Source organism: Lathyrus oleraceus, chromosome 4 (assembly GCF_024323335.1).
Source record: "Lathyrus oleraceus cultivar Zhongwan6 chromosome 4, CAAS_Psat_ZW6_1.0, whole genome shotgun sequence".
Classification (NCBI taxonomy): Eukaryota; Viridiplantae; Streptophyta; class Magnoliopsida; order Fabales; family Fabaceae; genus Lathyrus; species Lathyrus oleraceus.
Window position 1 is genome coordinate 227,151,933 of NC_066582.1, and position 16,200 is coordinate 227,168,132.

General features: G+C 30.4%; 1 protein-coding gene across 1 annotated transcript; it reads right to left on the bottom strand.

Moving 5' to 3' along the window:
• Window positions 1-67: 67 nt before the first annotated feature.
• LOC127074710 (alpha-mannosidase) lies at window positions 68-12,034 on the bottom strand. The gene is made up of 29 exons (XM_051016051.1): window positions 11,822-12,034; window positions 6,987-7,209; window positions 6,826-6,909; window positions 6,650-6,738; window positions 6,357-6,531; window positions 5,746-5,955; window positions 5,573-5,644; window positions 5,209-5,322; window positions 4,999-5,099; window positions 4,821-4,914; window positions 4,543-4,710; window positions 4,346-4,435; window positions 4,176-4,241; window positions 4,037-4,093; window positions 3,738-3,957; window positions 3,465-3,601; window positions 2,972-3,040; window positions 2,828-2,887; window positions 2,530-2,601; window positions 2,341-2,388; window positions 2,112-2,231; window positions 1,961-2,026; window positions 1,703-1,815; window positions 1,531-1,624; window positions 1,309-1,419; window positions 1,122-1,217; window positions 994-1,041; window positions 552-620; window positions 68-469 (listed from the first exon to the last, which is right to left on the bottom strand). Exons 2-29 carry the CDS (start codon window positions 7,182-7,184, stop codon window positions 281-283), a joined length of 3,030 nt encoding a protein of 1,009 aa, XP_050872008.1. The 5' UTR covers window positions 7,185-7,209; window positions 11,822-12,034; the 3' UTR covers window positions 68-280.
• Between the last annotated feature and the right edge of the window lie 4,166 nt (window positions 12,035-16,200).

Below are 16,200 nucleotides of genomic sequence, written 5' to 3' on the forward strand. Positions count from 1 at the left end.
TGTAGTGTTTTCAACTATTTCATTGTGGTATAACTTTATTAATGTTTTACTCTACATAGAAAATTGCTTCTATAAGAAGTAAGAGCTACAAGTTAATCTTGATCAAATTTATGAATACAAAATCAAATAGTCTGTTTATTGATAATATGGGACAATTTATTTGTAGAAGTCACATACTATTGTGCTCTGCGATAAGATGTAGAACGCACCAATTTAATAGAGAGACACATGTTTATTTCTTGAAATAAAAAACATCAATGAGGATTTGAGACTCTAGTTCTTAAAACTTCAACAGGAAAGTACGAATTTCCATAGGACCAAGCTCGACAACAAAATCTGAAGTGCTGACAGAACCTCCCCTAACTGCTTGAGGTTCTTGTCCTTTGTCCCCTTCAACCTTCCATGTCATCTTCTTCATTTTTGACTTCTCTTGGTTAGCTGATAAGCTTACCTCTTTCAACTCCTTTATCTGCATTAACGACAGAAAACTTAATCCATATTAAGCTAGTCTAAGAAAGTATATGCATCACAAAGACTAGTTAAATCTGTACCGTTTTTGTGGCAAACAACTTTTTCAGTTCAACTTTGGCTAGAGTTGAATATTGAGCATCTTCACTTTGCTATAATAACCACATTGAAAACACGAGAATTATATTAGAATCAATATATAGCCGTGAAAAAGAGTGAGTTAGTTACTTATTACAACTTAATAACACTAAAACACATGTGGTTCTAAATAGCAATCCACAAAGTGCGTTTACGGCCGCAATATAAAGATTCTAGAGCTCTTTGCAATGACATCACAACTGCATCGGCTGCATGTGTTTGCATTTTACCGGAGTATCATAATTTAGAACTATGAAAATAGGTACTAAATACAAGAGTCGATACATGATTAATATTGAACTTTGGTAATATATTACTTTGGGTTGGTTCGTCTGAAAACTATGAAGGTAAATACAAAGAGGATGATCATAATTCTCATATATTTACCTCGTATAGATGTGCCAAACGGAGAAGAACAATTCCACCATCCAACTCCTGAAAAACATTCGAGTTAATGAAAGAGGGTGAGAGAGAGTTAAGAGATCTATAATATTTATGAGCAGCCTTTGATCTACCTCAAGAGTTAACAATGCAACATTAGGAGGCAAGCTGTAATTTGGATCCATGATAGTTCCTTTTGTCAAATGAGAGGACTTCCAATTTTCTGCATTCTGGTCAATTAAATATCTCATAAGATCTAACTTTTAGTCATACGGTCGTGATTATTAGTCCACGAAGTACCAAAAATTAAGTCTATCAAACCTCATGCGTGAAAGCCAATAAGAGTGGTGAGTAAATTTCTTGACCAGTTGTACGACGCCAGCGTGAACCAGCTCCGACATTGTCGAGGCTGATATAGTAATTTCCTCTTACCTATGTAGAATTATATATGACGGGAAAAAGGTGATAAAGAATCTATTATCTATACAGAGACCATGGAGGATGCATAAAAATGTAAACTAATAATTGGTGACACTGCCATACTTTTAGTCCTTCACATGTAACATTAGGATCCTGTGTGCAAACATCTTCATGGAGTGATTCCCCTACTCCTCTACCATCATCATTGAGAAGGCGCCTTGAGTAGTATTTATTGTCAATAGTTTGTATACAATACAATAATATTGAAATAGAGAATGAAAATTTAGTTAGATACCTATGAAGCATCAGTTCCACCTCACCATCTTTGATGCTGGATCCACCGGTGGCACGATCAACTAAGACTGAGAATTCAGATTTCTTATCCTTGGTATAAATCCCAAGATTGAGCTGAACAGAAAAAAAAATTAGTTATTTTTGAGATTGAGCTGGACAAATATTATAAATCTATAATATAGTTTTCATGTCAGCCTGTGATTATATCAAATTAATCAAAGACTACAAAATCGAAACTAATACAGTAAAAGAATTTTACTGGATAGTAGTTTCCTGCTACAGGCTGAGTAACTTGAAGTGGCCAATCTTCCCTATGATCTCGAACCTGCATCGGCATTTTTTTAGGCCATATTAGTACTTTAGCACCATAAGATTTCATATTAAACAGAAGACAAATGTATGAGTGTTACCCGTTTCAGAAAGTCTCTTCCATTAGAATCAGTATAAAACTCCTTGTTTGTGGCCATATTTGTTGTCATTCTTGTGATTACCTCTTTCCCAACTCTATCATCGTCAGGAATCGGACCAATCTTCATATATAAATTTGTTTCAGAACTTTATTTGTTATTCTACAACTAGATTTTTATTTTTTGGCTAGTATCAAGACATTAGAGTGGTCGGCGAGACATGGTGACTTACAGTGTATTCAATTTCCGCATGGTCTTTGCCCTTGTACAGCCTAGTAACCTAAAAGAAGTTAACAGTCCTATTAAATTTTAAGCTATTTAGGTATATTTAATTAGTACCATTAAGTAATGTAAAAAATTTCAATATTAAATCACTCACATTTGTAGTCTAAATTGGTAGCTTAACGTACAAGTTACATACCTGGTAAATCCAAGAACTAAATGTCTGATGAACCTCGTCAACTAGTGGTCCTCGGACTACTTTGAGGGACACCTGCATATCAAATAAATCATAAATGTATTTATACAATAAATATAAAAGTCGAACGAAAGTGGACAGACAGACTCATAGTAAGTCCGAGAAACACGAACAATAGAAAAACTAAGATAATTTGGAACTTTTTGTCAACTTCTTATCGTCTGTTGAGAAGCTATATAATCACACTTCGTATGCTATCTACCCCATGACATAGGTTAACTGATTAAAGATAGTAACTTACCGATCTTGAAACAATAGATGGAGAGGATCCATTTGGGCGGAATATATATGCACCAGATGCCTACAGAAGAAATCACACCGTTGAAGCATACGCTATAATATTTCAATTTGTTCTTATAATGATACGCGCAAGGAAACCACTCACCTGAACATCACGAATATCACCCTCACTAGAGGCATACCAAAGGTAGTTTTGCTGAATTGGTATATTTACCTGTGAAATTTTAAAATCATGTCATTTTCTCTCCTACTCATTTAGAACCTAAGTGACAAAACTATGTCTTGAACACACTTGATTTGCATTGAAATCTATAGAACTTAAATGATTCCTTGCATATGAAGTCAACATAATGTATACTCAGCCAGACACAAAAAATCACAAGTTCATAACAACAATAGCTATCTATACATGAAAATTTAAAATTGATGATTTTATCAACATTGAGTCAAAATCCAAAAATACTATTTGCTACTTTTATTTTCTGATCTATGTCAAAATAGAAAATTTAGCAGTTTTATATTCTGTGAAGGGGACATGTGGTTTCACTATAGTTTGACAATTTATCATGAAAAGCAAGCCAGTTAACACAAAATTGTGAAAATTCTTCTGAGGTGTAAGAATATGAAAAGTTTCTTACTCCAGTTTTGGAATTATACATCCGTTCGAGTAGTCCAGAGGTTGAAGAAAATGACATCTTTAACTTTCCAGGTCCAATCTCAATGTTCTCACCCTTCTTATTGTTGAGGTGTGAGAGATCTCCCTTTCTCCTTGTACCTATCAAGTGGAAACATCGATAAATCATATTTAGTACTGAAAAATATTAAACGAAAATCAATATTTTATATTTCATATTTCATATAACCACTCTGATAAAAAACAGCAACTCTCACATAGAACATTTGGAACTTACTTTTTCCAGTTGCCTTAGAAATGAAGTATGTGCTCCAACCAAGTGGAGGTACTGATACTTGAAACAGAAGCCAATATTTTGGGGCTTTTTTCGGAGACAATCCCAAATAGGCCTTCACATAAAATGTTCTTAAATCTGCTGTAACACTGTCCACATCCACATATTGTACTTCAAGGTTGTTTCCAGATGAATCTTTGACCGCAAGATTAGCTTCATTAACCTGATGCAAATGATCGCGTTCAGCATGATATTGGAAATGTTGTATTTGATGATGTCACAAGAAAAGTATATATTCTTACTGGTATTCTGACGATATCAGTACGATTCCATCCAAGAGGGTTATACAGCACCACTACCTGAATACAAATCATTAAAATATGTCACATAAAATCGAACAACCATAAATTTATGCTCAACAAACTATTATAAAAATATTACCAAATCTTTAGCTTCTGGAATATTGTCTTCGGTTGGAGGGCAGTAACTGATATTGAGTAGTTGACACTGCCAAAATCCAGTAATAATGGGGAAAATTAAGAGCAGTGATAGGATCTACTTCAAAAAAATTTACGTTTTTTCTTTTTCCTTTAATTCTTTTGAAACACTACCTGGGAAAAGGTTGATGCAACTGCTGAACTTTGATCACTTGAGTGCTTACTAGCAAGATATGCCAAAGAAGAACTAACAACTGCTTCAGCCTGCAAGAGATAAGTACTTTTAAAAATTAATTAATCATATAAACAAATTCCAAACACATAACATAAGGTCAAAAAGTTTTAACACCAAAGAAGTTCAAGTTCCTGACCTTAGAGGCTCCAATAGCCAAACGTTTCGCGTAGTCATCAGTTGTATGTTGCTTGGCAGTTCCGGAGACAGCATCATGGTGCTGTGCAATTCCCAGAGCATCTGCAAGGTCAAAAGTATTGTATATAGTCGATCGGTTTCCGGCGAAAAATTCAAGTTGACGCATGGCCTGCATCAAAATGTTAGAGGTTTCAAATGTCGTGGACTTGTTAAGAATGCTGGAGTGCAAACAAGAAAAATTCACTTAACTTCATTTTGCATAGAATATTAAAATCGTACCAAGTAATATCCACTAAGGAATCTAACATATCGCTTTAAGCCCGGGCGACTAGTGAAAAAGCCTGTCCAATATGCATATGGTCCATCAGCATACCTATAAAAAATCACCAGAAATGTGTTCATAAATAGTTAACAAATCGCAAGCTTCATTGCAGACAAAACAACGGAAGATCCTCACGGGAAGTAGTCATCGGTTTTCAATGGCCACAATTGATTTGCCGCGTTTTTAGCATCGGTATAAATAGATGGAGTGGAATACAAGGCATTCACCCTTCCATCCTGAACATCAAACACAAGAAAACATGTATTAAAACTCAGCATGATACAAATCAACTCGTATTTAAAAAATCGGCAGCTTATGAATTATAAATATAAAATAAACCCCTACCTTATTAACATAGTGAATTAATTTATCCATTTGCTTGAACCAAGACTCAGCATATTGATACTGGAAATCATCCCCCATTGTCCACATGATATGGTTTGTCCTCGTAACATTCGCCTATATATAATAAGTACAATCAAATCAAATTTGCGAATTTGGATTTCAAACGTTCATCCAATCACGTGATCAATGATCGGGAATGTCTGATCAAAATCAAACGAATCAAATTTTGAATTCGTATGTTAAGTCTAATTTATCCAGATTGCCCGACTATCAGTAGGGAAAATAATTCAGTAGTGTTGCACATTATAAATTCTAAGGAAATTGCAGTATGTAATTTCAAAATTCACGGATAGAATTGGCCTACTTGGATAATAGCAGCATCGATAAAATCTTGGACAAGCTGATCAATATTGGAATCGAATAAAAGAGGATCATCCTGCACTTGTAAAAAAAGGCGACATGCAAATGTTAAACAAAACAAGCAAAAATAACTACAACTCTAAGCATTGGTGTTATAATTGGTTCGAGTTATGGAACCTGTAATGGAACAACATTATCCGAAGATCCAATTTCAAAATTGAAACCCTTTGGTGCACTATAATGAACGGGAAAAGTGTTGGCGAAAATTTGAGATGAAGAACCAAATGTTTTAGAGGCTCGCCATATAACTTCGAGAGATTTGTCATTCCTGCGCTTAGCTCTGTCTCCATAATCAATTCTTGCAAAGTGTACAGAATCAAACCCAAGCTGCAAAGCCAAATCAAATGAAAGTGTTCAATTGTTACCAATGAGCTCCTTAATATACTTTGATGTAGTTAAAATTCTCAAAATCTATTATTATCAATGCTAACATGTCAATGTCACTTTCATTTCGTCTATTTTAGTATTTCATAAATTCTAAAAATACATAAACTTTTAGAATTAAGGGAAAAAAATTGATTAAAATATTATGAAAGAGTCAAACTATTTGTATAGCCTAGATAGAGAAGTGAAATGCAATAAAATCAAAAGAATTATAGAAAAGTGAAATGCTTGAAAAAGTAGTTTGACAATTATTATATCTAAAGATAAAGATATAGCACTAAAAGAGGGACCAAATAACTTTTTTTTGTCAATATACTAGATGGAATTGAATTGGATGTACACACCTCAGCACCAAGTAGGTAACCTTGAACAGCAGAGTGTCCAAAAGGATCAATCTGCCAACCAGCTTTAGGGGTTGCATTAAATTGGTCCTTTATAAAACGATGACCTAAAGTTGTTTGGTCTATCATGTCTATGTAGTGCACTGTCGCTTCATCATGCATACACCAACCACCATTTCTGCCGACACATTAACATAAATACTATAGGCATAGTAAAAAAAATATGTACCATGATATGTTAGGGTGCGAGTTTGAATCTGCTAAATTGTTTCGAAAAAATACTATGTATTACGTACACGAATTCTAGCTGACCAGCTGCTACAAGCTTCTTCACTTGTTCTTGTGTTTCAGGACTTTGTTCTACCCACCATCGATGGAAAAAACCCTATATAGAGAAAACTTTATACTAAATTTGTCTATGAAACAAAACTTGTGAGTCATGTTTTTTAACATGTTAAGTTTAGTAGTTTACCATCTCTGCAAACACAAACTTTCTATTAGGATCCTTTCGAAGGGACCAAACCACTGAGTCCAACACATTTTCAACACATGCTCCCTACAAAAAACAAGAAAAAAAACATTTTAGGTGAATGCAAACATGTAGTTAAACATATGAGTGAATATGATTCAAACCTGAATTGTGTTGTTGGAGCCAACATAGTACTGATCAATGGTCTTAAGCCAACCAACATCGTCATGGGAGTGTGGAACCAAGTGGACGTTCAATTTTCCTTCAACAACAGTAGCTCCAGTGTTGTATTTTGTGTATGCAGAAACAAGTGTTCCATAGAAACATATGAAAAGAAGAACCAGAGTCTTTGCGTTTTCCATTTTGTCTGCACAGACTCTGCTGAGTCTGCGAATATGATGATATAGTAATTTTGTTTTTGTTTAGTTATTCAAAATTATTATGTATATAAACTAAAGGTGAATATATATGAGAGCAATAATAAATTGAGCATTGTTTGTTGGCATATGAGTGCCGGCCTATGTATTTTTTGTTGTGAGTGAATGAGCACAAGGTTCAAAGCGGGGACAAAATTATTAAAGGTGAGACTCGTTTAAGAGAAATAAGGGAGAGTATATTACATATAATAGTATCAATAATTACTGGTCATTATAACTTATAATAAGAAATATTCTATTGCCTAATTTATCTAATCTATTATAAAAAATTAAATAATTTATAATAAAGGATAATATCAATTCCTAATTAAGAGGGTGAATATTATTAAAAGTGTGAGTCTAAAATTTTCATTCGCTTTAAAAAAATATAGGAAAAGTGAGGCTGACACTGCATCTTTTAAACATAAAAATTCAAAAACGGGGGACATATTAAGAGAATTTAACTTGTCATCTCAGCAATGCCTTGCACTCCCATCCAACACATATTATCAAATTCATTTAAAATTTGTGCAAATCTTGAAACCTCAGGAAAAGCCTACGAAAATTTCTAAAAATGAGTTTTCTTTGTCATTTTTCATGCGATTTTACCGATAATGTTGGAATTTCATGTAAAAAATCATAAATTGTATGAGTTTTTATCAGGAATTCCAAAATATCCGATATATTTATACCGTGGATTTCATAATTCTTTGTATAGTTATATAGTTTATACCAGCAATGTTGAATTTTTTTACCTAAATTATCATAAATGTTGAAATGATCGGAAGAAATTTAATTTTTTCCGAAATTTTGAATTTTACCTTAATCTGTTCAATTTCAAATATATTTTTTTCATCTTTTAATGCGGATAAGAGGAAGAGACAACGTCATCGCAGGCAAGACCGTTGATAGAGACACAACTCTGGTTATGTTAGGGCAGTTGAGGAGGAGGTAGAGCAGGAAGGGGGACCAGCTCCAATTGGTTCTCGTCAAAAATAGATGGTTGATTAGTTCCGCGCACCATGTACTACCGGACACCAAGCTATTGTCGAAGAATTCAGTCTATCATGAACGAACCAAACACATCGATGTGAGGCTGTATTTCGTCAGAGAGATAATCGAGCATGGAAAAGTCCAAGTGCTGAAGATTTCAACTGAAGACAATGTTGTTGATATGATCACAAAGAGATTGTCAAGCTGAAAGATTTTTCCACTCTATGCAGTTGATAAAGTTGCACGAAGAAATGTAGTTTGTTCCCTTAATGTTTGAAGAGTTTGTTCCAAGATGGAGATTTGTGAGAGTTTAGACCGAACTCTAATCTCGACAAGGATAACTTGATATTTCGAAAGAGGTTGTGCATACTAGAGTCAAAGTTTGTTCAAGCATGTTGTCGGAATATGTTAACTTGTATTCTAAGTTAGTATGTTGAGTTGAGCATTTGGTTAAGCCAAATTATTTAAGTTAGTTTAGTAGTCTATAAATAGACTAGTTCTCTCATGTTGTTGAGAGAGGTTAATTGTTGGTATTCACTTGTAATTTTTAATCCTTATTGAGAAAGTGAATAGTAAAATAATTTTAACCAATTATTCTTCTTCCTTCTTCTCTCTTTCATAACAATACAACTTTGTAATCATTCTAGACCACACAAAAATGTCAGTGCAATTATATTCACACAAAACTGTCGGTAAAATTGTAGCCGTTGGAATTTAACCTATGAAGCACGGACATGCCAAAAACAACCCCGATACTGACACGTCTACACCGTTAATAATTTTAAAAAATGAATAAATTATACATAATCATGAGTGCTGGTGCATGTGTCCAACACCGACACGAACGCGAACACGATTTTTTTCAGAGATGGTGCGACATAGAATTTAACATATCAAAAATTTCATTAAAAATTTCATTAGGTTAAAATTTTCGATATAACATGACAGGTTACAAAAATACCAATAATGTATCACATATATTATAAATCGTAGAATTTCAAATTTTAAATTACACTACCAAAAATTTAATTATGAGATTTCCATAAAATTTTAACCAAAAATAATTTAAAAATAAAAAAATATATAAGAAATATTAAATGTAATATAATGAAGGTGACAAGTTAAACGATGAAGGCTGACCAGACCATTTTATCACACCACTGGTAAACTCTAAATATAATTGATTTCATATTTTTATTTATATATTATAAATAAAAAGATAACATGTCATAAAATAGTTTAAAGCTCAATATTCTCATAGTGTTCGCCTACTTTTTGTAGGTATTCCTTTTGTGTGTGATGAATTTAGAAGAAAATGAAAAAAGAGTTGGACCAATCTATTTCTAAATCCTTTTCAGTAGAGTAAATATCTTATTTTGTTAACTTTTTGTGTAAATTTTCTATTTCAACTTTAAATAATTTTGGTACTTTTTGTATTTTTACATTAAAAAATAACGTATACTTTATATTTTATATTTTTAATTTTTAATTTTTTTGACTCCTTTCTCATATTTTTATATTAAAAATTAATAATGTGTATAATTTCAATAACAAAAGACTAAAATTATTTGAATAAAAAAGAATTAATTTTGTGATTAAGTAAATATGAAGATAAAAACTGTGATTAAACCTTTACTTATTTTTCTGTTTTATTATAACTTAATTTTTATTTTAGGAGCATTATTGTATTTCTAGAGGTGTATTGTTGTAAGATTTTAAGAGATGGTTTTTCTAATAAGGTTTTTTTGTGTATTTTAAAAAGTTTTGTAAAATTTTAATAATTTCAAAGATTATCAAAATTTGTAATTTGGATATCAAAAGTTTATATAATAAAATTTATAAAATTTGAAATGCCTTTATAAGTTTATAAAATTTTAAAGTACTCTGCTAAAGTTTAAACAAAACAATGAAAAAATAATTATTAGAAGACAATATCTAACTCATTATTATCATACACACCCTTTCATTTTTTTTAAGTTTAATTACCTAAAAAATCTTACAAAGCCCATCCATCAAAAACCACTTTATTAAAAAATCTAAATTAAAATGTATCATTTTTAAAAAAGAAGAGCACTCAAAATTTAATCAAATAAAATTAAAACAAAATTTTAAAAGAAATATATGAATTTTTATATCAATTTAAAAAATATTAGATAATAATTATGGGTGTTCATAGATGCGGGTCGACCCACAAATCTATTGGCCCAAACCAAATCAATGCATAAATTACCTAAACATATTTATTTGCTGGTACATCCAACTCAATCCATAACAACCCCTATAATTTTAGTTCGAGTATCAGATTTGAGTTTTGTAATCTGCCGGTCCGTTTATCCAATTCATTGTGTCTTTATTAATTTCTTATTATTTTTAATATTATTTTAAATAAACATACAAAATTAATATCTCACTAATAATCATAATTTTTTCAAAAAAAAAATTATTCTATATCAATAATACTATTAGATCAATGAGTTTACGTAATTCTAAGATTAAATATTGCTTACTATTTTCTTTTGTATTATTTCCAACTAATGTATTTTATGGAAATAACGTGTCTTATTGAATTTTATACTACTATCAAGTGTTATGTCATGCTGATAAATTTTATTAGATATTATATGATGTATTTCATCGAATTTTGAGTGTTATAAACGAGTATGATTGTATTGAGTTATGTTACAGTTTTTTTAAATCATAAAAAAATATCATAAAAAAATATTTTTTATTTGAAACATAACCCACAGATTCAATTCAACTCAATCCATAAATAAACGGGTTGATTCAGATCAGTTTTGACAATGAAATTACGGAAATTACGGATTAAACGAAGAACTCAACTCATTAAAATTTGAATTTGTTGGGTAACGGGTTGGGTCAAACTCGACCCAACCTAACCTGGGTACACCCCTAATAATAACCTTAAGTAGAGAGAGGATGAGAAAAGAGAAAGAAATAAAAATTAAAAATAAAATAAAATACTTTTTAATATAAAAGAAAGAGAAGAGAATTAGAAATAATTATATTATTATTAGTTTTAAAGTATAAAAATAACTCAAAAAACATTAAATTGATAAAATGTGAAATTAATATTAAAGTAATATTTTTTTCACTCAAAATTAAATAATTGGTAAAAAGTGGTCACTCTTTTTCTTATCTCTTTCATATCTCTCTTCATTCTTATCTCTTACATATCTCTCTTCTAAACCAATGAAAAATTTCAATTTATCTTTCCTACTTCTCTCAAATTACTATTTCTTCCATAATTTTCTTAAATCAACACAACCCCAATAAGATTTTTTTTATCTAAAAACACACACAAGTCAATTTATTCTTCAAAATGAAGTCTCCTACAAAAAAAATTGAAAATTAATCTATTTAAAATAAGTTAAAAACAAAAACTACATGGCAAGTTTTTATTGATATTGAAGAGTGACGAAGGAAATGAAAAGATTCACAAATGAAGCATCAATTGATGACAAAAAAAAAGAATGAGTAAAAGCATATTAAGCCATAAGAATACAGAAAATTAACACATTGTAATGTGTAAGTGTAAGCATATTAAAGTAGCCAAAATTGAATTGACATACCTGAATTCCAAGTTCTGCAAAATATTAAAATATTTTTTTCTTCCCTTTTTCTGCTCAAACTTGTAATGCTGATTTTTTCTCTAGTGCAACTTCTTTTCTCTCACTCACCTTTCTTCTTCCAATGGTGTTTCAGTAAATCAAATGCACTCAATTTAAGAATATATAACGCTCACACAACTAAAGAGAAATTAAAGTGTCCTCTTACCATCATTTTTCTTTTTTTGGGGGGTCAATATTTCTTCTTTTTTTATTACTATATCAATTTTCTATTTTATTAGTATTATTCTTTCCGTTTTTAACTATATAACATTTTTAGAAGAAAAAAGTGTATCAAATTATAGGAATTTTATCATACAATACCATATTGATGTTATTTTAAATATTTATTATTCTTTTTTATTTATCTTTCTTCTATTACTAATAAAGAATAATTTTGTAAAATTATTTATAATATCTTTCATATAAAAAAATAATTATATTTTTAATATGTATGGAAATGGTAAAGTAGCATATAATAAATAAGAGGAGTGTTATTCTTTTTCGCATTTTTTTAATTTTATTTTTACATTATTTGTTAATGACTTTTAGAATAATTTATTAGATATTTTAATATTAATAATTTTAAATTAGTTTAAATATTAATATTTCATATTTCATATTTCAACTATTAAACTATTTCAATAATTTATTTCAATTATTTAATTTATTAAATATTTCAATATTAAAAAATTTAAATTAGTTTAAATATTAATTATTAATATTTCATATTTCAATTTTTAAACTATTTCAACTAATTAGTTTAAATATAAACTATTAATATTTAATAGTTTATATTTCATATATTAATATTTGAAATACTAATTAAACTAATTATTATTTCAAATATTTAATATTTCAACTATTTAGTATTTTAAATAGTTAAACTAATTCAACTATTAATATTTTTAATAAACTAATTATTATTTGAAATATTAATCGTTGACATGTTTAATATTTAATAGTTAAGAGTTGAAATATTAAATATTTCAACTAATAATTAGTTTATTAATAATATTAATAGTTGAGTTAATTTAAATATTTCAAATATTAATATAAAATATAAAATACTAAATATTAGTATTCTATATTTAAACTAATTAGTTGAAATAGTTTAATAGTTGAAATATAAAATATAAAATATTAATATTTAAATTAATTTAAAATTTTTAATATTGAAATATTTAATAAATTAATTATTTAATAAACTAAATAATTGAAATAAATTATTAAAATATTAAATAATTAAACTAATTAATAAACTATTTAGATGATTTTATCAATTATGTAATATATATTTGTTGCAACAAATTAAACATATGTTGTTGGTTGATTTCGGTGCTAATGTGCTACCATATCTATGCAATAGTCATGGGTTTGAATAGTGTTAGTCATATCAATAGACTATTTAAGTCATTATTATTTTAAATTGAAATAAATTATAAATATTTTTTTTAAACAGGAATAAATTACAAATATTTTTATAAATAGAAAAAAGTATATTGTTGATACATTTATCTTATATATTAATGTTGTTAAGTCTCTCAGTGATTTTTGACGCAAAAATTGGGAATATTTTTGTAATTTTCTTTTTATTTATTTATTTATTATATTTGTTATTTTATTTTTATATCATAATAAAATAATTTTACACTTTTCTTTATTTATTTGGGAATATTTTTGTAACTTTTTTTCATTTTTTTATTATATTTATTTTTTATTTTGGTATCAAAATTAAATAATTAATAAATCAAAATAACTTCAACAACTTTTTAGATTTTTTTCTACCAACCACCTCTATCACCAATTTTTAAATATATTTTAATATATTTATTTAAATATTCTTTTTCCAAAAAAAAAATCAGTATCTCCATGATTTGTTTACTTTATTTAAAACTGAAACCGTAGCATTGTGGCTTGTTTTAATATATTTTTATTTATTTTATTTAATTATTTAAATATTATTTTTCCAAAACATAATTCATTCATATTCTCACGATTCTGTTGAATTGTAACTCCTTGTGTCCAAGCAAATTGTTCGACAAAACAAGGATGTGTAAAACCACATAGTGTGTTAAGTTGTGTTAGTGTGTCGAAGTGGCGAAGCATGTTGTTTCACACAGAATTTCGACTTAGGCTTATTTTAGTAGTGTTAGCTATTTTGGACTTTTATAATTTTGGGTTTTGGCTTGAGGTCCAAATTAACATAAATCTATAAATAAAGGGAGTAACAATTATTTTTGGAATGAAGTGAATAAAATATTCATGACATTGTATTCACAGTATTTTACAGTTGCAAAGTGAATCAGAAGTTTTTCACAGTTTGTGGGTAGAGAGAAACTCTGCAGAATTATATTACTTTTCTCCTTCATCGTTCTTTCTTTCTTTCTCCATTGTTCTTTATTTTCATTGCTTTTGTGTGGGTGATAATAATCTTATTAATCAAGATTGATTAAAATTCTCCATAAGTTTTGGGGGATTTCCAACATCTGGTATTAAGAGCTCTGGTTTAATCGATTTGTGGGAAGAAAATCAATATGGCAACGAATCATCCAAACGGGCATTTTCCAGCAAATCTTCTGATTCCCAAGAACAACAATTATGAGAATTGGTGCAAGTAGATAAAGATTATGTTCTGTTATCAAGATCTTTGGGATCTTGTGAAGGAAGGAGTAGCAACGCTTGCAGAAGCCGCGACGGATCAAGAAAAGGTTGCACATAAAGAGTTAAAGAAGAAAGATTATAAAGCTCTATTTATAATCCATCAATATGTTGATGCAGATAACTTTGAAAAGGTTAGTGATGCAGAGTCAGCGGAAGAAGCATGAGAAATTTTGGAGAAATCGTTTGGAGGCACGGAGAAGGTGAAATAGGTGAGGCTATAAACTCAAAAAAGAACGTATGAATTGCTTCAGATGGAAGACACTGAAAGCATAGCTGATTTCTTCACCAAGGTTACGAAACTAGTGAATCAAATCAAGGTAAGTGGAGAAGTGTTGACATCAAGATCTGTTGTTGAAAAGATCTTGAGGTCGTTGGCTCCAAAGTTCGAGCATGTGGTAGTAGCCATAGAAGAGTCGAAAGATTTGTCAAAATTGACAAAGGAAGAGCTTTAATGGACGCTTGAATCTCATGAACAAAGAATGGCTGAAAGAGCTGCAGGAAAGTCGAAGAGTGATATGGCTTTGCAGGCTCAATCAACAAAAGAAAGAAAAGACAAAGGAAGATGGAATGGCAACAAAGGTATAGGAGGTTACAACAATTCGACTGGTCGAAATCAGCCAGAAGGAAATTGGTCGAATCAGAGAAAACCCTGGAACTAAGGCAACCAAAGAGGTGGTGTTGCAGGTAGAGGAAGAGGTGGTGGTCAAAAGCTAGACAGGAGTCACATTCAGTGTTACAATTGTCAAAGGTATGGTCACTATTCTAGTGATTGTCCAGAAAAGAAGAAGAATCAACGCAAAGTAGGCGAAACATGAAGAAGAATCAAGAAACTTATGCAAAGTAGGCGAAACTTATGTCAAAGGTATGGTTACAACAAGAGAAGAAGAGAGATTCAAGGACCAGTGGTACTTGGACTCAGGATGCTCATCACATATGTCTGGAAGAAAAGATTGGTTTGTCAACATAAAGCCCTCAATGAAGAACATGGTGAAATTTGCAAATGACAACACTCTAGCAGCTGAAGGTGTTGGTGATGTTCTGATTATGAGGAAAGATGGAAAGAGGTCAGTAATTTCAAATGTGTTGTACATACCAGGCATGAAGAGTAATTTGCTCAGCATAGGGCAGTTGGTCGAAAAGAACTACAAGGTGTCGATCAAAGAAAAGATGATGAGAGTTCTCGACTCAAATGGAAAGTTGATCTCGAAGGCTCCAATGTCTCAGAATAGAACCTTCAAGATTGAGCTTAATGTGATAGAGCATAAGTGCCTTGCAACAGCAGCCAGCAGAGATGAATGGATATGGAATTATAGACTTGGCCATCTCAATTTCAAAGACATCAGAGATTTGAAGAGAGAAAAAATGGTTTTAGGATTACCAGAATTTGACATTCCAAACGAAGTGTGTGAAGAATGCGTGCAGGCGAAGCAACATAAGAACAACTTCAGTAAGGATGCAGGAAGCAGGTCGAAGTCAATTCTTGAAGTCATATACTCTGATGTGTGTGGCCCTCTTCAGGTGGATTTGATTGGAGGTAACAAATACTTTAATACATTCATAGATAATTTCAGTCGAAAACTGTGGTCTTACCTGATCAAGAAGAAAAGTGAAGTGATCGAGGTATTTGCCAAGTTTAAATCTATGGTCGAAAGACAGAGTGGTCGAAAGATCAAGATTTT

What these genes read in the sequence shown, in the direction of transcription:
- LOC127074710 (XM_051016051.1), bottom strand. Translation starts at nt 7,184, where the DNA reads ATGGAAAACGCAAAGACTCTGGTTCTTCTTTTCATATGTTTCTATGGA. An exon ending in GCTCCAACAACACAATTCAG is followed by an intron (nt 6,910 to 6,986) that starts GTTTGAATCATA and finishes TGTTTTTTGTAG; the next exon opens with GGAGCATGTGTTGAAAATGT. An exon ending in TGTATAATTCCAAAACTGGA is followed by an intron (nt 3,041 to 3,464) that starts GTAAGAAACTTT and finishes AAAATTTCACAG; the next exon opens with GTAAATATACCAATTCAGCA.